The sequence below is a fragment of the Amblyomma maculatum genome, chromosome 2 (genome assembly GCF_055883805.1).
Source record: "Amblyomma maculatum isolate TAMU_Amacu chromosome 2, ASM5588380v1, whole genome shotgun sequence".
Taxonomy (NCBI): domain Eukaryota; kingdom Metazoa; phylum Arthropoda; class Arachnida; order Ixodida; family Ixodidae; genus Amblyomma; species Amblyomma maculatum.
In genome coordinates, this window is record NC_139345.1 from 59416133 (window position 1) to 59439879 (window position 23747).

Sequence of the window (23747 nt, forward strand, 5' to 3'; positions counted from 1 at the left end):
CGAGGCCGGGATTCGATCCCGCATCCTTGGGAACAGTAGTCGAGCGCCGTAACCACTGCGCCACCCTGGCGGGGTAGGGTTCCAGGTTTTTGATGGGCCATTGTTTGCTTTCCATAACTAACTTCCTTAAAAGATATTGAGCATTTTAAAAGTCTTTATTTTCGTGAAATTTTTAGTGGTGTATTATTTGTAATAGCTTTGAATAATACAATTGATCCGGCTTTACCACAGCATGCTCAGGTTCCGAAGACGCATAAATGAAATGGATCGTCATCATCATCAACACACACGCACGCGCGCACACACACACACACACACACACACACACACACACACACACACACACACACACACACACACACACACACACACACACACACACACACACACACACACACACACACACACACACACACACACACACACACACACACACACACACACACACACACACACACACACACACACACACACACACACACACACACACACACACACACACACACACACACACACACACACACACACACACACACACACACACACACACACACACACACACACACACACACACACACACACACACACACACACACACACACACACACACTTTTTGTTACATGTAGCCGGGACACATACCAGGGCCGGCTTGCACGATAAAGTCCGAGCTAAGTCCAGACTTAAATGGTGTCTTTAGAAAGACCAAGCTTATTTAAGACGGCTCGTGTTCCAAACGTCGAACGCTTCGGGTTCATGTTCACCAGAGTGGCTTCCCAGAACGGCCTCAGCAACCACTTGGGGCATTTTTCCTCGTAACACAATCTTAAGCCGCAAAAAGCAAAGGCACGGATTTTACACAACGCAAAATTGACGGAAGGACAGTGCCAGCGCATCCCTGTATTTCCCTAATTTCTCTACTTGGACACCTGGCGTCCTTGTGTCTTAACCAAGACAGCACTAGAGTCGTAATCATACAAGCGACTTATTCAAGTCAGGACTGAAGCCCAGTCTTGACTCCAGTCTTAAGCGGCCATGCTAGTGGCCTATTCTTTAGACTCCAGTTAAGTCTGGACTTAGCTAAGACAGTCTTAGGATTGTTTTGTGCAAGCGGGCCCAGGTGTCCCAAGCTAATGTAATAAGTGTAAAAATAAAACGGCGTGTCCTACCACAGGCAAACCAACTACGAGCTGTTGAGGGTCGCCTACGGTAATCTGCATTTTTTTTTTTCGTTGTCAAAACGCAAACAATTAGAAAAACTAATTAGGTATTTTTAATTATTTTCTTGAAGGAAAAATGTCAACGCAAAAGTTGATCATATCGAAAAACGGCTAACTACGTTGTTTTCTTCAAACTAGTGTTTACGCAAAGGGATTTTGTTTGCTAGCCGAAAACGACGCCTGGTGTAATAAAAAGCTTTCTCTTTACTGCACCGCACTTTCAAGCCCTAAGTCGCGTCTGAAATAACAGAATCACCTTTTCTGTACTTGGCTCTCCGATGAAGCTGGTTATGCGTAGTTGGCGAATGACTTAATGTGGCAGCTCGTCACGTGGCAACAGCATTTTTTTTAACACATATACATAGGGCGTCCTTAGTCGTAGCCTGATGGCAACAACGTGTAGATTGTAGATTTGCATTGACACTTTTGCATTGACACGTTTTTCTCTCAAGGCAGTAATAAAAATAACTAACAGTCTTTCCGAATTAATTATCCTCGGTGAACCAAAATACGACAGATTAGCATAGGCGACTCTAAACAACTCTCAAGTGGTTTCATTGAGCCTAGGCCCAAATTAGTTTCTAAAACTTTGGTTACATTTAGCTGGGAAGACCGGTATATATATATATACCGGTCTTATATATTGCAATGATATTGCAGATTGGCATAGGCGCCTCTGAACCTCCCTGGATTAGACTCACCAGGCCTGGGGCTCACTGTAGTTCTATAACATTGGCTATATTTAGCTGAGACACTCGGTGTGCACACAGAGTGTATATATATATATATATATATATATATATATATATATATATATATATATATATATATATATATATATATATATATATATATATATATATATATATATATATATATATATATACACTCTGTGTGCACACCGAGTGTCTCAGCTAAATATAGCCAATGTTATAGAACTACAGTGAGCCCCAGGCCTGGTGAGTCTAATCCAGGGAGGTTCAGAGGCGCCTATGCCAATCTGCAATATATTTCTTTACACGGAGCTCAAGCTTGAGTCTTTTTATGTAGAAAAACAGCAATGAATTGTATTTAAATTATTTGATTTTAACAGCGCATGCTAGCGCCCACAGGTGGCCAGCCCCATTTCTGGTTGTCCGTAATATCTGTCATCCCCCTGACGGTCAGCTGCAGAGATGCAAAAACCAAGCGGCTGCAGAACACCGGCACAAGTCACTATTCAAATATTATTAAAAGAAAGTACGCCGCTGTCAGTTTGTCCTAAAAAAAATTGCTAACAAATCTACTGCTACAAAAAAATACCGATGACAAATTCAAAGGAAGCAGATGTGTGCAACAAAAGAAACTAAAGTAAGAAGTTAAGTAGCTTTATAGATGGCAACACAAAACTCATAGCATTTCGTTTTATACTCTTGGCCTTAAAAGGAATAAAAAACGAAGCACATTGCACTCATCAGCGTTTGACAAGAGAAGTTTTTTTTCTTCTTTACGTCTGTATGAGCCGGCAGTGGAAACAGTCTTAATGGGCGATAGCGAAATGAATCAAAATGCCGCGAGCCGCTCAACCTCTAGCCTATACGCAATTGGCGGGCGCTATCGTGCCCTGTCCTGTTACATACCTAAAATATAAGAACGGTATGTTGCGCGAAAAGTTAACAACATTTTGCCTGCTCAGAGGTGGGATGGCACGGTTGTGTGCAGCTATGCTATACGCGGTCTGCTGCTTGTTGCCAGCTCTCCAATTGGTATCCAGCCAATATGACCAAGATATGAATCCCGGAGTGCCCAATGCTTTCAGGGTAAGTTGTATTTAACCTGTTTCTGTAACTGATGGTAGACTGGCGGTAAATGACACAAAATATGAATGGAAGAAGCATGCTACATTTGGTGCATGACCTGGCAGACAGCGCACGTGACTTGAATAGCGCGGTGACTTTGAAGGTTAGCTTTGTGCATTCATGTAGCTTCGATGCAAATTTTAACTGTTCTCTGTACATAAAATTGTGTAAAAAGCTGATTTAAATACTATGTTAGTCACCTAGTCTGTTGTCTACGATCCTATCCGAATTCTGCGTAACAATATAGCAACCTTAAGAAAGGCGGGTTTCTGAACAATTGTGTCGATACGTGCGTCGGAGACTTCACTTACACAGCAGACCGCACTTGTATTGAGGCGTCATCTGCAGTTGACAAAACCAGAACTTCTCTGGAATATCCTTATATTGCTCATTCACTCAGGAGTTTTTTTTTTTTTTTGTTTGACCAAATAACATATGACACATAACCACGAAGGGGAATCGGCCAAGAATTGGAGAGAAAAATAAAGTTTTAGAAGTATGCTTACATGTCAAAAAGAATATGATTGGACTTGTAGAGGAAAAGAAAAGGTGAAAGGAATGAAATAAAAAATGAAAAGTCATAATGCATACAGGAGATTAACGAGATTAACGGGATTTGTAGAAGAAGTGATGTTAGAAAAATTTAGCAAGGCAAACGATTTGATTTCAGGAAAAAAGTTTGCATGGTGGTAAAAACAGACCTGTTACTGTGTCCATGGATGGAGGCTCCAAAGGATAATAATATCGGGCTACTTAAGCTCAGGCCAAGCTGTTACAGTGGATTTTCTATCAACTGTCTTCTCAACGTAGTGAAGCGGCTGCAAAGCAATAAAAAATTATTTAAATATTCCTGTTCACCGCAAGATGCACAGGCATGAGAAAGGGCCAAACCGGACCTGTGCAGATTGAACTTTAAAGGTAGGATATGGCAGCGCAGTTTTGTTGGTGAAATCTCAAGTTGCCATGAATGACATAATTTTCTACTCGATGAATATTTTTAATGTAGGTAGTCATCAGATCTGAAAAGGTGTCCAGTTTGTATATTTAATAAAATCTTTCTTCAAAACCTCGCTGCGGTGATATACGCTGTCGCCGGAAGGGTAGGTAATACGGGGCCATTAAGGGACGACTTTGCCAAGCTATCAGCTTATCTATTTAAAGTCACATTGCTGTAACCTGGTACACATACCATGTGTACAAGTCTCAAATGTCGAGCGATCAGGTAGAGGAGGATTTTTACAATTACAGAATTCACTGAGGAAGAGAAGGATGAGAACAAGGATAGAGTCGGTAATTACAGCCACTGCCGAAAAAGAGGAGTCTATTTTTTGTAGAGCAAGTACTGCAGTCAAAAACTCCGCTTGAAGAGTCGGGGTTAAGTGCGAAAGACGAACATAAAAAGACCAGTACAGATGCGGACAATATCTACCCGCACCTGCTTTTTCATTACACTGAAATACGTCGGTTGCTATTGTTAAACTTGCAGAAAAGCTTCTTAAATGATCTTTTGATAATCCTTTAGAATAACGGATAAGAAATATTTAGCATTATTTGGGAAAATGTCGTCAAGACAATTTCAAAGAAAGGCCTGCTGGTTTGCATGGAAAAATGTCAGAAAGGGTAACATTTAAAGGTTCTACCAATTTTTGGACATTAAATACCTGCGATAAGTGAAATTTAGGCCTATGGACATCTAAAAAGGAGGTCGTTGGCAACGAAAAACAGACCTCGATTGATAAAACTCTGATTCATATATCCTTAGGTACGTCTGCATATTTATAAATTGCAATCCACATAGAAAAGGTGGAATTTTGGCTTCAAGGTTGAGCACATTGTTGGCCACAAATTCCAGAAGCCCACGAGACAAACGTAACGCTTCCCGCTCCAAGAGAACAGGGGGCGAATTTTAATAGCTGGTAAACCAGATGACAACACTGCCCAGAACTCTTAAATTGGACGGATATACATTACATAAATCATTAAAAGTGCATTTCTCTGCATTCCGGACAGGAAGGGGGGGGGGGGGGGGGTGGGGGGCGATGGAACATGAGGATAATTTCTTGGTTCGCGAGGTCCAAAATACGTATGACTTTTAAGTTTGCAATGCTTGATGTTAATGAAATTGGTCTAATATTATTCATGAAAAAGGCACCGGCATTGTTCTTAAATGAAGAATCCCTTTGTCAAGTTTCCTCTCTGTAGGTATCCAAGCATGTTTGAGGGAATAATTTTCTGGCTCTAATAACGAGTCAGGTGCCTCCTCAAAGAGAATGTTTATCATTTTCGAAGTTACGTTATCAGGACCAGGAGCAGCGGCGACTGGCAATCTTATCACTATAGAAGAAGGCTCAGAAAGGGTAATTTGAGGGTCGTAATTAACTGGATCCATTGGCACTATAGACATTGAGCATGAAGGTAGTGCTGAGGAGAATTGTGCCTCCAGTACTTTGGCCATTGTTTCAATTGTGTCCACTGCTTCATGAGGATTCAAAACAAGAAAAGGTGGATTTTGTGTTGCCGGAATCTCTTTCCGCGACCGTAAAAATCCGAAAAGAGCACTCGGCTGCCTGGTTTATAAAGAAAATTTCAATTTCTTTTCTATTCTAAGCCATGATCGCTTAGAACCGGAGGACAAAGAGCATATCTTCTTTTTCGGTATTGAGTGAATGAATCAAACCATGTAGTTTTTGCAGACGTGTATCGTCACCTTGCTCGATGTACAGTTTGTGAAACTGCATTTTCGAAATATAAAGTTGACGCTATAAATATGCATCGGTTATAACACAGTTTCCCATTACTTGAAGCTATGACACAAAAGGAGCCGTCCACCGCCACGAAAGTCGCCAATTAAATATAGATGCGAAACTGAGCTCCACCGTTATGGGCTATATATCTCCCATCGGCGGCTGTTCTTGCTAATCTGCGCTCGCATACGTACAATTTTCTGCTCAGCTAAAAACTAATCCCTTATTTTGTGATATCGCACACACTCATCAGCATTGAGTACTAAGCGACGATATTATGACAATTATCTTCTTACATGAATATCACTGCTTTTCAACCAAGTATTACGGATTTGCCAGCGTGGCATCCAACTATAGTGCCTCTGACTAGGGCTCCAAGAATGCCGGCGGGTTAGCTTTTACTGCGAAAACAATACTACTCTAGGTTTGCAGCCTTCAGCGTGGCGCGGGCGTACCCACGTGACGCTGTAAAGTCACACCCCACGTGACAGTAGGGTGAAAGCTGGGCTACCAACTCAAGCGGTCGGCGTAGCTTGTCCGACGACCTCCGGCGCTGCATGGCTATACACAAACAAAATACACACACAAGAAAAATTAAACCAAGGCATTAACACAGATGATGCGCTCGCTACCAACTGCCTGTTTTTGTGGTGTGAAGAAGAAGAATGCATCACAAAAAACGTGGGGTCGCAGCCACGGCGCAACGCGTGACGTAACAACCCACGTGACACAAAAGCGCTCGGCGTGGCGCGCTTGAAGTACAGTGACTAGAACTGTACTAGAGGTGCAGCTGGTGCTCACGTGATACGTGACGTCAGGCACGTTCATATGGCTTGGTTAAAGCGGGGCTTTATCTGTGGACTTGCAGGAGCTGTCAACTTGCGGTTTTCGTTTCACATGGGACGGTTATGTCAGAATCAGCCTGCTAGGACCCTGGCATTCACGTTACCCCTATAGGCCACTAAGGCACGTTCATACGGGTTGGTTAAAGCGAGGCTTTATATGTGGGTTGAGGAAGGTGAAACAGAAAAGAAAAGGAACGCTCGGTCACCCGCAGCTAATGCTTTCGGTCAATATTTGGTTCGGCAGCGTTGAACCCTTGTAAACATTTTAATTTAAACCCTCAAAGCAAAGGAATTACATAGGCGCGGCAATGTTATTTGGCCTCATGAAGTGGGGCACTTCACCGAACAATATGTGGTGCCCATGCCACCTGCCAACTACCAGTTTCCATAGTTATCCTTGGGAATTTGTGGTCGCTAGGTCCACGCCGACGTCGCTTCTACATTCTGTCGACCAACACTCATTCACGCCGTCGGTTTTAAATGAGAGCCGCTGCCATAAATCGATTTAAATGCTGGATGAGCAGCATGTTTCACAAATAAACTGCGCCGATCGACTCAAACATATCGGCAAATATTGGTTGGTTGGTTGGTTTTAGGGGTTTAACGTCCCAAAGCGACTCAGGTTATGAGAGACGCCGTAGGGCTCCGGGAATTTCGACCATCTGGGGTTCTTTAATGTGCACTGACATTGCACAGCAAACACCTTGTTCTATCATATTGTTACGAAGCGGCAAGCCGATGAAGACAGGAGACAGAACATGACCGATGACGATGGTAGATGACGTTTAATCAATGTTCGCTGGCCTAGCGCGAGCGCTCCTGCCCGCGCCACTGCCCGCTTCTTCTTCCTTGTCGTCCGTAACATAACCCGGGGCCACCGAGCGATCGTCCCGATCGTGGACGAGGAAGTTTAGCGATGCTAATGATTTTATGGCATGATGATGGGTGTGTCTGGATGCTTGAAGAAGAAGAGGAAGAAGGAAGCATAGAACGGCTTGCCGGTACGATGTCTGATGCGTGGGTGATCAGCTTCCCTTGGCGCTGTCAACCATCCGTCACCAGAGTCCATGGGACCGATGGCTCGAGGTCACGTCGGGCAGCTTGGGCGGGGGTTGCGTGTTCGTGTCCATCGGTTGCTTCGGGTCATTCGGGTCTTTCGGGTCCTTCATCTCGGTTCTGATTGGTATGTATGTTCTCCTTGTCTTCAGGTTCGGGCTGGGGGCCGGGCTGTAGTAGTTGTTCAGGTCTGGGCTTGAAGGGCTGGGGCGAAGCTGCTCGGCGATGTCCCTGGGCCCTCGGTGATGGTCCCGGCTTGAAGATGGCGTCGAGGCTCCAAGGCGAGGATGGGGATGCCGTACGCCGCACCTCCAACCAAATGTTACGAAGCGGCAAAGCGATGAAGACAGGAGAGAGAACATGACCGATGACGATGGTAGATGACGTTTAATCAATGTTCGCGGGCCTAGCGCGAGCGCTCCTGCCCGCGCCACTGCCCGCTTCTTCTTCCTTGTCGTCCGTAACAATATTTTCTAGAATTGCGAATCACGTGAATATCTTTACCGTGTCGGCATCTGACAATTGGCCATTGAGCATGTCATAAGCGCAGGAACTGCTTCTTTAAGAAAATGTGCTTAAAGGCGGAAGGGATGGAAAAGTGCACTTACTCGAATTTTTTTCGATAAACATATTAGCTTTTTTTCTTGCAACTCAACAAGGTTACTTAGGTGAGAGATGTATGGTAAGTATGGTAAGTATGTGCTAAATGGTAAGTATGTGCTAAATGGTAAGTAAGTATGGTAAGTATGTGCTAAATCTCAAATCACTTGAAATACTGCGTCCGCCCGTAGGCTTTTTCCGATGGCGGGTAAAGTTAACCAAAACATTTTTTTTATTTTGTGCGTAAGAAGCGTCAGGGTTCCTAAACAACCCACACTCCAAACGGCGTATTGGCTTGCATAGTAATGCGATAGCGTTGACAGCAACCTTTGCTAGAAAATTCGGTGTTGGCGTCGCAAACTCGGGATTTAGTCAGGTCATACCGCAGAACGCTAATTCGTCGGCGGATTGTGTGATATCATGACACCAGATAACATGACCGACGTGGTAGGAGCCTTCACACGGGTACCTCTTTTAAGGTGGGAGGGTAAAGTGGCATTTGAATTACCGGCCCTTAGATTCAGGCAGACAAGCCACCATATATCATGCAGGCAAGCCCGTACAGCTAAGTTAAAATGGCGCTTTATGTTGTTACGTGCCGACAGGTCGAATAAAAACACAGGATGGAAAATTGCAGTGACAGAGTTTAATGGTCGACAACCTGGCTCGAGCACTTCTGGCCCGGCCACTACACGACTCATTTCCTAGTCCGCAAGACACATCAGAGGTTTGTAGCTCGGGTTACACCCAAGATCGGTTTGGTTTAGTTTATGGCGTGTAAAGTTCCATAGCGACTCAGGATATGAGAGAAGCTCAGTGAAGGAGTGTGGATATTTCAACCACCTAGGGTTCTTTACCTTGCACTGACATTGCACTGCGCACGGGCGGCACTCGACAGTGGGTGTGCTCCGCCTTTGGGCCCCGGCCGCTTTTCAATGGAGGCGAAAGTCAAGGCGTCCATGAGTCAGAAGCCGTGACCAGAAATCGATCCTGCATTCTTGGGTACAGTAGTCGAGCGCCCTATTTACTGAAGCCCCAAAGGCGGAGCACACCCAATGTCGAGTGATAGCTATGCGATAGAGTATAGTTCGGATACAACTCGTGCGATTTTTTTCAACAATATATGGCTTGACATTGCTGCGCGAAGTTCTGTTTTGGATCACAGTCAAGAAATTAACAGTAATTATTACGACTAAGGGCAATCATATTCGAAAACGGCTATGCCACAATGTATGACGAAGCTGCAGCGTAAAATGAGATTTTTCATCCCGACTAATTAAACGTAATAATGAGGGCTTACAATTACCTAAGTGCAATTATACTCGCCATAAATTATTCGCCAAATTATGACGACGTACCACAAAGGCGAATTGTGGAGCGAAGCTCCACTTCTCGCATGCAGAGCTGAATGTCAAATCAGGTTTGAAAATGACTTCGAACGGGAGCTGCGGCACCGCCACAGCTTCGCACGTCGCAGTCACGTCCGCCCGCTTCCTGTCGTCAAATGTGGCATTTGAAACGTCACGTGATTAGCCGCCAGCATAGCTGTGCGCTGCGAAGTTGCGTCTAAAGCTCGGCCAGTCACATACAAAGCTGTAGCCTGCGACGTAGGTGTTAATTTACTCATCGATTGAAAAAAGTTTATTCCCCCAAAACAGTAGGATATGAAGCTACTCATCCACTTAGACGACAGCTCAGAGCACCTGTGAACCATGTTTTCTGTTGTGTGTGTGTGTGTGTGTGTGTGTGTGTGTGTGTGTGTGTGTGTGTGTGTGTGTGTGTGTGTGTGTGTGTGTGTGTGTGTGTGTGTGTGTGTGTGTGTGTGTGTGTGTGTGTGTGTGTGTGTGTGTGTGTGTGTGTGTGTGTGTGTGTGTGTGTGTGTGTGTGTGTGTGTGTGTGTGTGTGTGTGCGTGTGTGTGTGTGTGTTTGTGTGTGTGTGTGTGTGTGTGTGTGTGTGTGTGTGTGTGTGTGTGTGTGTGTGTGTGTGTGTGTGTGTGTGTGTGTGTGTGTGTGTGTGTGTGTGTGTGTGTGTGTGTGTGTGTGTGTGTGTGTGTGTGCATGTGTGTGTGTGCGCGCGCGCTTGTGTTTCAATTCAAATGATTATTTCTACTGTCCTAGGACCACCTTCTGAAGAGTAGGGGTTGGGACGTGTTCCTGTTTGTAGGAACCTCCAAATACTATCTTGCTCTTCTTTAGTAACCTATCAGTCGGGGAGCATACCGTTGGACTTAGTATATAATGCTGCGTAATCTCTTTATATCTATGTAGATGGCTGCAGCCGCTATCATGTAGGCGGCCTAGGCCCGGGAAACACGGCTCTTTGGAACGATTCGCCCCCCCCCGCTTTCCACCAGCGGGTCGAAGTCTTGCGAAAACACACATCGTAAGCTCGCAAGTCGAGATTTGGAGAATATCCTGGCCTTAGTGTGGGCTAACATTCGCTCGTAACTGTGGTAGAAAGTCAGAAAAGTGTGACTACTTAGAATATTTTTCTCCTAGCTTTCGTTAATATTTTTGCAGGAATAAAACCTGATTTTGTCCCAGCGAGTGTTGTGCCATTGTTGCCAAAGGCGTCACCAGCCGTTGTCGGCTTGCGGTAGGTAGCGCTCAATATCGGGGGATTTGTTTTGGCGGTTTGATTCCTAAGCTGCTAATGAGAGGAAAATGCAGTTGACCCATAATTTAATTCTCTTTGCCTACTTCCTATAGAAACACATGACGTGAATTAGTGGCACCATTTGATTCTCACTGCAGGAGAAATATCACTCATCACATAAAGCCTGGGCCTACACCTGATACGACTCTGTACACGGATGAAGGAGGTGAATTAATCATTTTTTGTAACTTCTCATTGCTGACAGTTGTCTGATAGTAATTGTGCATTATGGACTCTGATATCACGGAAAAAAATATGGGCAATGATGTGGATCAGATAGGATCTTTCAGAATATTTTCATCCAACTGAGGTTAATTATTATGCGCTGACGTCGGACTTCACATTGACGTACGTTTAAATGTAATAACATTGCCTCACGAAGCGCTAAACCCGAAGAGAGATGCTGATGCCTTCAGCTCTTAATTATTGATGTGATCATGAAGGTGATTGATTAGAAAGTATAAAAAGAAATTGGAGGGAGGGAGACCGTTGAGCTCTGCCTTTATCTCTAAGACAGGACAGCTGTAATGGCTTCCATTTGCAGGCTGTCTTTAAAGATTCTTGTTCACGTACGGGTACTTTGCTAGTCGTATGCCACCCATCTTTTAATTTTGCCTGAGTAACTTGACACGTATCTATCAGCATGCAGTAGTAATTAAGCTACTGGAGTGTATTAAATAAAACCCGACTTGGACACAGAGCTCCGCTTTAACCGAGGGGTACAGACGTGCAGGGTCGAGGTTCAAAGTGTCAGACTTAGGATGCAAAAGTCCTTAAATACTGAATTCCCATTTCAAGTGGCCATCTCAAATGCAGTGCACAGATTGGCTGCATATATGTCAAATCCCCGATCTAACGTAGTCTTGCGACGGGACACAAATTGATGACCAGTCTGTGCACGGTCATGTCAACGGTCACCTACCACGTCCCAGTGGCATAACAACAATTTTGAGCTCACAGCGCCGAAGCCGACGCCAACAAAGTTGGCGCCTCGATTTTTAAGAGATCTGATCCTGTAACGCTATCGCGTATAAAGCAAGCACTTGCCATCGGTGGGTTTCAAACCCGCGACCTCCGCATTTCACTGCCGTATATCTACAGACTGAGCTACAGCGACGGCTGTTCAATTTTCTACTGCCTTTGACATAATGTTGGAGCGAACCTGTTTTAAAGCTTCCCATTCTCTAAGTGTCTAGCCAAAGCTCTCAATATCCATCGGACATATATGTTCACGTGTATTTTTGACATTAGACCAAACTTCCCACCTGCAACCTCTTCTGGATTGGTCTATGGCCTCGGCCTATTGCCTCCTAATAGGGCTGTTGTAACTGCTCCACGTCCATGTAAACGACTTTCATCATATTGCAGTAACATATTGTATCGTGCCGAGCCTAAGGCAATGATTGTTATTAGCTGCAGATGTTGCGGAAATGCTCTAAACAACGTGTGGATAAAATTTTATCAATACGTGTAGCTTTTTGGGTATGGTACTGCATGGGTACTGCATGGTTCATGATCAAATTAATGGCAGAAAATAAGGCCTACTGCTGATAAGTATGGCACATATACAGCCCTAACTTTGTTGTTTATCCAGCTGTCTTTGTTTACCTTCAAATGACTAACTGGATCCCTAACTGTCTGTTTAACATAGTAGTACCCCGTCGTACGATGACGATATATTTTATCCATCGTAGGCCACTTAATTGACGAATGATGCCACTCACCTGCGTGCTAAAACAGAGCCATAGTTAAATAATTCAATTATCTTGAGCTTAGTACTCTTAACTAAAGCACCAACTTTTGGCTATTATTGTTCTGGAAATAAGGAAGTTAGCAAGGATGACTAGCGACTCAAAATGGGTTTAAATTGCCATTTTTTTTTATCAGCAGCACTTGCACTAAGAGCCGTTTTTAGGAAAAAAAAAATCGAATATGTTTGTTTTCATAAGCACTCAAAAATATGAACAGGAAGGTCACTCCAATAAAATTGATTCTAGCTAAATGATCCCACTTTTTTCAGGCGAAAACTTTTCTAGATTTACGGAAAGAAATCCCGTGTGAGAGTTGTGCGGGCGCGAGATCTGACATATTCCGCGAGATTCCACGAGATGTGTCCTTGTCTAGCGTTCCTGCCACCTGCAATCGTACTTTAAAGCACTCAGGAACGCCACGCGAAACAAAGGTGTGGTGTACCGTCCAAACTCACGCTTGCCGAAAAGTATGACAGATACTGCGCCTTTCCTTTACTGTAAACAAATAATAATTATATGTAGCACTGCAACGAACGCCGATAGGAGGCAAACCATGAGGCAAATGATAGAAGAGGAAAGGTAGGCTTAAGGCTTTCGCTATTCTCCTCTGAAAAAACGTCCTAGAGACCCTCTAATTTTTTATTTATTTATTTTTTTTTTGCCGGCCGATTGGTGCCGAAATTGTAATTCCGACGACAGAAATGTACCGGATGGTACCTGCTATGAGGGGGAGGGGGGGGGGGGGGGGTTCCTAATACCAAGATAATGATCTCTCGAGATAATAACCTAATATGCTGCTCAAACCGTTTCCAGATGACGACAATGTGCACAGATGCCGTTTCATATACACAGACTACAAGCACTGTATTGTCATGGAGTTTCCTTTCTGGAATGGCGAAGGTGAGCCTAACTCGACTCATATGTCTGGAAAATAAGGGCATTCAGGATGTATGCTTTTCTATACAGTAAAATTATGTAATGAAGACTGATTTCTTGCGAATAGATAGCGGAGAGTTTTATTTGAGATGTCCATTATGAGAAAAGGCCTCTACATCTTATAATTCAGTGTTAATACCACTACGCACAAAGTGGCGATGTTCATCGTGGTGCAATCAATGGCATACAAAATATACTGTTCGGCATCGGTGAAGAGCCTCTTTATGTAGCAGCGGCACGTTTTCTTTATTTTTGAGATACTCCTCAGATACCGAAAATAAAACTCACTGTACACTATCTTTTCAATGCATATACAGGAAGTTTTCTTTTGGCGCACCGCCTCTATTTTCACGCCGTCATATATACCTATAATTCACTAATAAGGCCTAAGCCTTATCCTTAACTAAAACCAATATTTAAAAACTTCAAAGAATTAAAAGAAACGCCGTAAGATATATTCATTAAAAGTTTTCACCGTTTGATTCTTCATGTGCGCTTATGGACATTAACAAAATAAAACCCCTTGAGACGCGACGAAAAAATATCCGTTGAGAATTCCTTCCCCTACTCTTAATATCAAGTTGGCGCTTGATCATGTACCCTACGTATCCTATTTAATTACACACCGTACACATCCCCATGATCACGAAGCCCGAACGCCGTAGTTCTTCATTTTTCTTTTTTCCCACCTACCATAACAGAGTGGAATTTCCCGGCACAATGATGGACAGCGCATAGTGACGACGCATGTTTCATTCTGTTTATTTTGTTTTTCGTTTTACATTTTGCTTTTGTATCTGTAATATCTACTTGTCTATTTGTTCTACTTGGATCTGTACAATGGTCTGCAGTATGAAACAAATGAAATATGTGCCACGTTTCAGAATGCTTGATGTGGATCTCAAGTGAAGCTGAAGGTGGCGTACCCCAAAGCTGCACCGACAAGTACAGAGAAAGCTGTGACAATGCAGTGATGGCCTACGACGAAGAATCTTGTTTGGGGCTGATCATATAGAAAACTAGCTTGAATGACAGCGGCCCTTTTTGAAAGACTTTAAACCATACGGCAAGCTATAGGCACTAATATATATTTTGGATTCATTCGTTGTTACTTGGCAAGTAACGTTTTCAAGATGACAAAGCATATGTTGCACCATTGAAAGCGTCGAAAATAAAATCCTTTAGAAGTAACCCTTAGTGCTTGTTATTATTCATTCGTGTATTTAGAAACACTCTCCAAGAAAAGAACATTAAATAGCTTTTTCTGATACCTTATTAGAATCCTGAAATGCATTTCATGGCGATATTCAATTGTAGGATGGTGGCAATAGTCTGGCTGTATATGCTCTTCGTAGACTCGTTGACTGTAAAGTAATTTCGCATTTCACTGGTCGTCCTTATACACCGCTGCCAATCTGGTCTAAATCTCCTTCCATGTCGGCTACAGGGAATCCAGGTGACGTGGGTGGGAGGAAGCATTTGCCGTCTTTTAATGGCAGTAGAGTTATAAAAACCAGGCTATCATAAAATTTGCGCTATCGCGCTAAAAAACCTGACATCTCGCCGTACACTATTAATGTACACGTACACTAGACGTTCTTACTTAGGGTTCCATGTTCTCTTCTATCCCCAGCGGACTGTTTAGCCGTGTAAGGAGCGTCATAAGGAATCGCCGCTATGGTCCTAGTGCGCTGGTATGGAGGCGCCACTGCTCCGGAACAAGTAGCGCCACCTCCCGCCGGCGCACCCATATGTGGTATGTCTGCTCGTCGGAGAGAGGCGGCGGAGTGAACGCGAAGTCTACTCTTCTCGGCAGAAACCTTGTTAGAAGAAAACGTTTGTCGGTAATTTCCTGCCTTCTGCCACACGCGTACATAACAGACACATGTACCATGTGTGTGTGTTGAAAAATAAACCAAAAGCAAAGCGAAGAAAGCCGCTACCCATTCATGCCGTCTGGTAGAAAGCCGCCGGCGCTTTGGGCGCAGCGCATCGTCGGCGCGCGAGCGCTTCTGCTGGCGGCTCTACTGAATTTTTTCTTCTTTGAAGTAGGAATTCGGAACCCGAACAATATGGTACTTTGAAAGTAAAGACATAAATAAAACAAAACCTAAGCCAGTGTGCAATGCGCAGCACTGGCTTTTCGCTTCGGTGGCAGTGTATGTGGAAACGGCATGCTAGACCCCCCAGAAGCGACAGCCGAGAGCTGGGCTCCGTTGGTCAATAGAAAGACTCCTAAAAAAAAATGAAAAAAAACGGCTTCCCCAAGACGGGACGAGTACCCTGTACGATTGCTTTTTTGACCCGCTCCGCACGCATGCGGCCGCACCGAGACGACCGGTTCGGCGGGGCATACAATAGCGCGCACCCGCATCTGTCGTCCGCAGAAAAGTTGACTCAATCTCAACTTTTTGCCCGCACGTTCTGATCAGCAAGGCGACCGGATTGCAGCTATTGGTTGCGCTGTAGGCGACGTCTCTGGCTCCTCCTCCTCGATCTTGCTAGGCAACATGGCCGCCAGCGGTGTGAAGCGAAGCGACGAACGAAGCGTAGATGGTAGATGTTGCTCTGCCGCAAAAACCAATATACTTAGCGCGCATTGCTAATACTAGTGTTCCTATCGACTGTGATTTCCCCTCAAGTAGGATCATATGCGCCACTGTTATCTGCGCTGAGCTGAAGGCAGTGATCTTCCAACCGGCGAAGTGTACTAGGTCGCACCGGTGTCACGACGTGTTTGTGATTATCGCTAGCCGTGAGGATCTTCACGGCCGACAGCCAGCAACAGTTTCACGGTGATTTTCATGCGCACGAATCGGCTCCTCAGCGCATCGAAAAGTGCCCGTGCATGTGTTGCGAAAGTGTTTACGACTTCAGCGACTGCCACCTAGAAGAGGATTGTCCATGTTTGCGAAGTTCGTCACACAGTGTTTTCCTAATACTGAAATTAACTTGGTGACAACTAGTCTGGCACCCGTTCCACTGGTCGCAGTGACCGCAACAGAAACGAGCACACGACTTTGTTTCCGCGATGTGTCGATCGCCTGTGTTGATCGCGGTCCGTGTATGTGCTGTGCTTGCCGAGCCCTTCCCGTGCGAGCGCCGAGCCCTTCGACGACGTTAGCTGCACGGCTTTCGGGCTACTAATATGCCACTGTTCCGCGGTTTCCGCTTTGTGCTGATGTGGGTGCTCGACGGCACTGTGCAAACTGTGAAAATATCGTGTACTTTCACGGCAGCTGTCACTTTGAGAGTACCTTCCTTTTTTTTTTATTTCCTGCTAGCTATGGTGCACCTATATCTGCAATAAGTATCTGTGCGATGAATCGGTCGACTGAACACTTCTGTATGTGATGGGCTAAACACTTTATTACCACATCAGGTCTTAAAAAAAAAAAAAACATTTAGACGCGATGCCAAAAAAAAAAAAAGTACAGTATGGCGGGAGGTTATGCTTATGAAAAAAAGCACACCATATGCAACTGTGCCTAATGATATGGACACTTTGGTGTACCTAAGGCATGTTGAGCATGAAAACATATTTGGTTAAAAAGAAAGAAAACAATTGAAGAAATTACTGTGGTTACAATCTGCTTTCTTCCTGCATAACTTGGATGAGTTAAGTTCATTGGACAACTGCTTAGACAAATGATGTATGTAGGCTTTATACTAACATGATGCTGTTATGGAGTTGCACACATTACATCCCATACTTGTTGCTTTGACAGCTCTACTCTCGCCAGACTGCATGCCAACTCAGTTTCAATGGTATTGAGAAGCTGTTCAGCTGCATTTCTTTGCTAAGGGGTACCAATTGAGATATTTTCGATGCCATCAAAATCAGATGTCGATGCTCATGTTCGTGCCTATTTGCTGCTTCCATTTTGCTGTGACGCCCATGATTACTTGCCTACTGAGTGATATCGATGATGTACGTGTGCAAATCTTACAACAATGTAGAATGCAATACTGATTTTTTTAGTCTTTGTTGCATTTGCTGCTCGCCTAAATTTTTTGCACCTTGCAAAGTGATCAACTGGGTTTTCTCACATATCAGTTTACATTTGCTGTATGGCCACCACTGTGCATGGTCTCATACCACATTTGCAAAGATTCATTACCTTATCTTTTCATCGTGTGTTGAGCATTATCACATAGGTATTGGTTCTATAATGGTGATGTTGATCCACTACGAAAGCTGTGAGGCATGGATGTAACACCTGACTTGTTGACGCTAAGGTCACATCTAACTTAATCTTAATTCATTCCTTTTCTGCTTAGATTGGATTTGCTGTTTGCATTCACAGATTCACTACTCTGCTTTGCACCTGTGCAGAGTGTTTTACCTTAGCTTTGCAGGATAAGGTTATAACAGAATGGTTACAATCTAAGCGGGCAGCCTAATTCATTTTGCGCAATGACTAGCAAATGAGCTGCCAAGCCTTGCAGTGGTGACTTTACTGCTAACTATTTTAACATAAGAAAAAGTGATTTGGGAAGCGGAGTGTGTGAGCTGAAGGTCTCAGTGTGCCTCACAATTCATGAATTCACAAAAACATTGTACACAGTGCAATGAACGGTATTAGGATGGCAGTTTTTCACAGAGCACCCTCATTTCCCTTTGATTGATCTGCTTGTAGCTTACGGGGGTCTCGGCTCTGGCAGTCTTGAGGCCATAGGTAGCGTAAGAGGGTTCTAGCACAGCTTTCGCCCTCGCTCCTGATCACGTTCTACGTGACGCTGGCGGTAACAAAGGACGTCCCACGTCCGCCGCTATGGCTGAGGGTGGCGCTGGTGAACACTCTCAAGGTTCGTATACAGACAACATAAATACCCAAGAAAGTAGCAGGGGGGACAGCGGCCGATGTAGCTCAGTTGGTAGAGCACCGGACGCGTTATTCGGAGGTCGTGGGTTCGGATCCCACCATCGGCACGTTGTTTTTTCTTCTACTTTGTGTCTAATTATCTTTCCCCTAAACAGATTACATTACTAATTTCTGTGGTTATCGAAGTAAACATTAAAAAAAAATGACATAAAGATACCATCCCCAACGCTTTCCTTGGCCTCGCCGACTGTTGGCTTCTTTCCTTCATGTATTATAACGAGCACCCTCATTTCCCTTTGATTGATCTGTATATATATATATATATATATATATATATATATATATATATATATATAGATATACCTATATCAGTCGTCGATTTGCTTGACAACTTCCTTCATCACCATATATATATATATATATATATATATATATATATATATATATATATATAGCATTTAAAGGAGCGAACAGTCTCAGAGTGCAAGGCAAACTTTTTTTTTATTATTATTCATACTGTTGACATTTACGGGAATGCTGTCGTGTGTTGATTACTGGAATAAAGAGCATTAAATGCAAAGCGGAAGGAAAAACAACGCGCCGATGGTGGGAGTCGAACCCACGACCTCCGAATGTCGTGTTCAGTGCTCTTCCAACTAAGCTACATCGACGGCTGTCCTCCCCTCCGCTTGCTTGGGTATATATGTTCACTAACCGGATATATCTATATATATATATCCGGTTAGGATATGCACATGACTGCACTGCAGGCTGCAACGCCCCTGTAAACTTCACAGCTGCCTTTTGGACAAGTCTGAAGTCACCTGAAAAGAAACATAGAACAAAAACAGAAAACCACAAGCACAAACAGGCAAAGGAATGAAAGAAAAATAAATGAAGAAGCTGCTATAAATGGCAAAGGCCACACATTTACACGAGCGCAGCACAGTGACAGCTCTGAAGCGAAGCCAGTACATAAAACGTCACTGGCTGGTCTGGGCCTGGATCGAACAGACCTCTATGAGAGGGCCTGCTGAACCAGATGCAGACCAGAACCTGGCAGCGGCAGCAGAACAGCAGAACTGTTAGGCATTTAAGAGATTTTCACCCAGCATACAAATGGTCAACACATGTCGCGTCCTAGCGCTGTGCTGCCACTGCAAACCGGAAATTGCTTGAATTCCTAAATGCAGCACATGAACCAGTTTCAGGAAACCACTCACTGCAGTGCAAGCTGTGGGCCAGGTCTCAATCCTTTTGTCTAGCTTTAACGTGAGCTAACCTGAAAATGCCTATTGAATAAAATGTAGGCCGGAATTCGACAATGGCTACACCATGTTCACGTTCAAGGTAAATGTAACTTGCTATTTTGGAAGCACAATGCCAGCATCAAGTACTTTGTCCTGCCATGACACACGTCCAGCTTGAGAGAGAAAGTACTGCACGAACTTTTCTCGCACTGCCTTTGCCTGAGCTCCATAGTTGTTGCTGCTGCACCTGCGAACAGGTGTAAAGCCAGGACCTGTGCGCTCATCAGCTCTCCATTCACCATCAATTACTCGCCCATCCTCTCCCACCCTGTCAACATCTGCTGGGGAACAATACTGAAAAATGGTGTCCTCTTCGTCATCAAGTGTCCTCAGGTAGTTATGCAAAAGCACAGTGGCCCATACTATTGCATCCACCGTTTTTGTAGAGGCCCTGATTTCCTGACGAAGGATCCTCCACCGGTTAGCCAAAATACCAAAGGTATTCTCTACGATACGCCTTGCTCGACATAGCCTATAGTTAAAAATCCTCCTTTCTGAGTTCAGGCTTGCTCCTGGGAAGGGTCTCATGAGATTTGAAGACAGTGGGAAGGCCTCATCCCCAACTATGACATAAGGAAGTTCTACAGAGGTGCCTGGGAGCAGCCTTGGTTCTGGTATGGACCAAGAGCCCGCTCTGAATTCCTTCCCCAGTTCACAGCTGTTGAAGAGGCCAGCATCCCCACGAGAACAGCATTCCCCAATGTCTACTTTAATGAATCGATATCTGGCATCACACACAGCAAGTAGAACTGTGCTGAAGCCACCCATGTAGTTGTGGAACACTGTTCCAGAGTTAACAGGCGCCTCTATCTTAATGTGCTTCCCATCAATTGCCCCAATACAATTTGGAAAATTACAAAGGTCTTCAAATTCAAAAGCTATTCGTCTCCAGTCAGCTGTGGTTGACTCTGGGAGATACAAGGGCTGAAGAACTTGCCGCAAGGAAATTCATGCTTGCCTCACAATACGGCCTGCTATAGAGTCGGAGATCCTGTACGACTTTGCTGTAATCCTCAACGTGGAACCGTGTGCCAGGTACCTGCAAAGATAGGAAACCCAGTGAGTAGGGCCAATGCAAAGCACTATTTGTACATGGAACAAACTTTTAGGCACAGATGTCATTCAGTGAAGCAGTTTATAATTTGGTTTACAGGTTTAACGTTGCAAAGTGAACCAAGGTTATGAGGGATGCTGTTAGGTTAGGAGGGTCCGAAAATTTTGACTACCTGGGGCTCGTTAAAGTGCGCTAACATTGCAATGTACACAGGCGCCTTGCTTTTTGCCTCAATTGAAAAGTAGGCACCACAGCCTGGATCAAATACAAATCCTTGAGTTCAGGAGTAAGTGTCCATCACCGAGCTGATATGGTGGTGAGATACTAGTTCATATTGTTGAAAAGCATGAAATGCAAGCACAATCTCAAACAGGCAATACATAGGCATGGAACCACTCTTTGATTAAGAATGAAGTACTTAGTACAAGCACAAAGAATTTTGGAATTATTATTCTATTAGTCAGCAGATCACTACATCAGCAACCAATCATTAGCTGTAATAAAAGAATCCGCGTAGTCGGCGTCTTACTACACCTGCCTCCTTTGCTTCATATCTCAGAGCTGATCTGATGTCATAAAAGTCCTTGAGGGCAAGGAGCAGTAGTCGAAGAACGAGACTATGCAAGGCTTGGCAGTGGTATTTTTCTTTCGTATAGGTTGTGCCTACTTTGAACACAAAGTGCAGTGCCACTGGCATTCACACCACTAATGTTTCTGTTAACTAAACAAGGGAACATGCAAACAAATCTCGGAACACACTTGCTGCAATGCCTGAAGTCAGAGGCACTTTGGCAATGAGTTTCCTCAGTACCGAGCCAGGCCACTGAGCTCTTGTTCACTTGTACTGTTTGGTTTCGGTTTGTAGGGTTTAAATGTCCCAAAACGACTCAGATTATAGAAGTCAAAAGATTATGACATGTATTCTAGCTTTCACTTCTTCACTGAATGCTTGGTTGATGCAAATACTAACATTATCTCACCCATCCATAAGCTTGAGAATGTGAGCTAGGCCCAGTATATGTGATATGCTCTGCCAATATTAATACACGAGAAATGGAATCATGTGCCTTGTAAAAAGCCAGCAAAATGTATACAGCTTTACACTTGGTAAATATAAAAGTGCAGATTCTCACTATATGGTTGGGCATCTAAATATCTGATCAACGAGGATCCAAAGGAAATTAATGTATGGACATTTGAGTGTGAAACCTTATAAAAGGAAGTAACGTAAAGGTGCTGGATGCATGTAAGTCCCCAACAGAGGACTCAAAATCCATAAATATTAGTTTTCCACCACCTTACATTGAAATAACAGTATCAAGACCTGTTGCTCCCTTACGACAACGCAAATTTGCAATGCACTGTCATGAGATATTTTATTATCGGACTGTTTTTTAGACTTACACAGTCCCTTTACATGCTATATAAATATATGGCCTTTTGTTTTCCTTGTATTCAGTATCTACATATCCGATGTTGGACGAGCCATGCATAAAAAATTGCAGTATGTTTGCAAAAAAAGTCATCAATAGACTCTGACATTCAAGGCATGCAATCAAGTTATGGAGATGTAATTTACTTAGGATCATCACACCTAAATCAAAATTCAAGCAAGTCTACATGTTTTCTTTGCAGCTGGGAGCCGTTTGTGTCAATAGGCCATGGTCAACATACTGCTAGAAGTATGCTTAAATATTAGTTCAGCATGATGTGGTGGCCTGAAATTTTTATACCTTTTTTTTAGCCTAAGATATTAAGATAAATCAGGGGAGCTGACTACTTTTCTGTGTTTGCTGATTACTATAATTGCTGCAGCATTATTCTGCTGTGAAATTTTGTCAGCGTTCAGCATTTCCTCTTAGCAGCTTTGGAACCGCTTGACTACAAAATACTGACAGCAAGCTAAACAGTGAAGCAAATATTCACAGTATTCTAACATATTTTCACATTTCTACTTAGCACTGGTTGATGGATGTCTTGCATTGTTTGTAAAATAATGTATGTGCAATCAAGAAACAAACTGGGAGATCTCACGAAAAGCACATGGTGTACTAGACATGGCAATACTTGAAATATAGAATTGACCACAAATGTAAAGGAATGTTTACAGCCACAATAAAAAGTTAGTATAATCCAAAATGACATTATTGCCTTCTTGACTGAGCAGATGTTGAAATGCTGAAAGGATGATTACATGCAGGAACTAACCATAAGCACTTAAAAAGCTTACTAGTACTGCTGTGACTATGCACACAAGTAGAACAAGAAAACCCATGAGGCGCTGTGCACTGTGAATTACAAGTAAACAATACATTTTTTTTTTTCATACATGCGGTACAATAACTAAAGAGCTTAAAATGTGGATGCACCTTAAACAGATGACAGCATTGCATACACCTGCACATGGTATATGCTACTTACACGTCACTGGACTGTAAAAAAAAAACAAAAAAAAAAACACGCTTACCTTAATGTGAATGCCAGCTTCTCCCCAGCTGACAAACTGACCATTGAGGCTTTGAGTGGCTCAATCAGAGGTCTACCTCTAGGAGACTGTCAAACCTGCACAATAACAACAGCCTAATGAAACACTTGTCTATTGAATAAAATGAGTTAGACAACCCCACGTTTCCTGTACGCAAAAAAGCACGGCAGATGCATGTATGCTGAGTAACAAGGGCGATATGCTACAGCGGCCACGGGTAAAATTAAAATTAGTTCATGCTTTTTACTGACTGAGAAATTCATGAACGTGATGTTGGCCGTACTCCTTCGTATCGGGTGAGCCTAGGTAATTACCGCGACGCTGAGGCAAAAAAAAACACACACACACAAAAAACCAATAATAATAGAACCAACTATAGGCAAAAAATTGATGTCCATACTTTATTTTTTTCATTGACGAGCACTTCCG

General features: G+C 43.6%; 1 protein-coding gene across 1 annotated transcript in view; it reads left to right on the forward strand.

Moving 5' to 3' along the window:
* Nucleotides 1-23747, forward strand: part of LOC146198767 (uncharacterized) — a 64259-nt gene that overhangs the window by 18301 nt on the left and 22211 nt on the right. The window contains exon 5 of the mRNA XM_084591975.1: nt 11055-11122. Coding sequence (XP_084448101.1) covers nt 11055-11122 — 68 coding nt within the window. The remainder of the gene's footprint in view (nt 1-11054; nt 11123-23747) is intronic.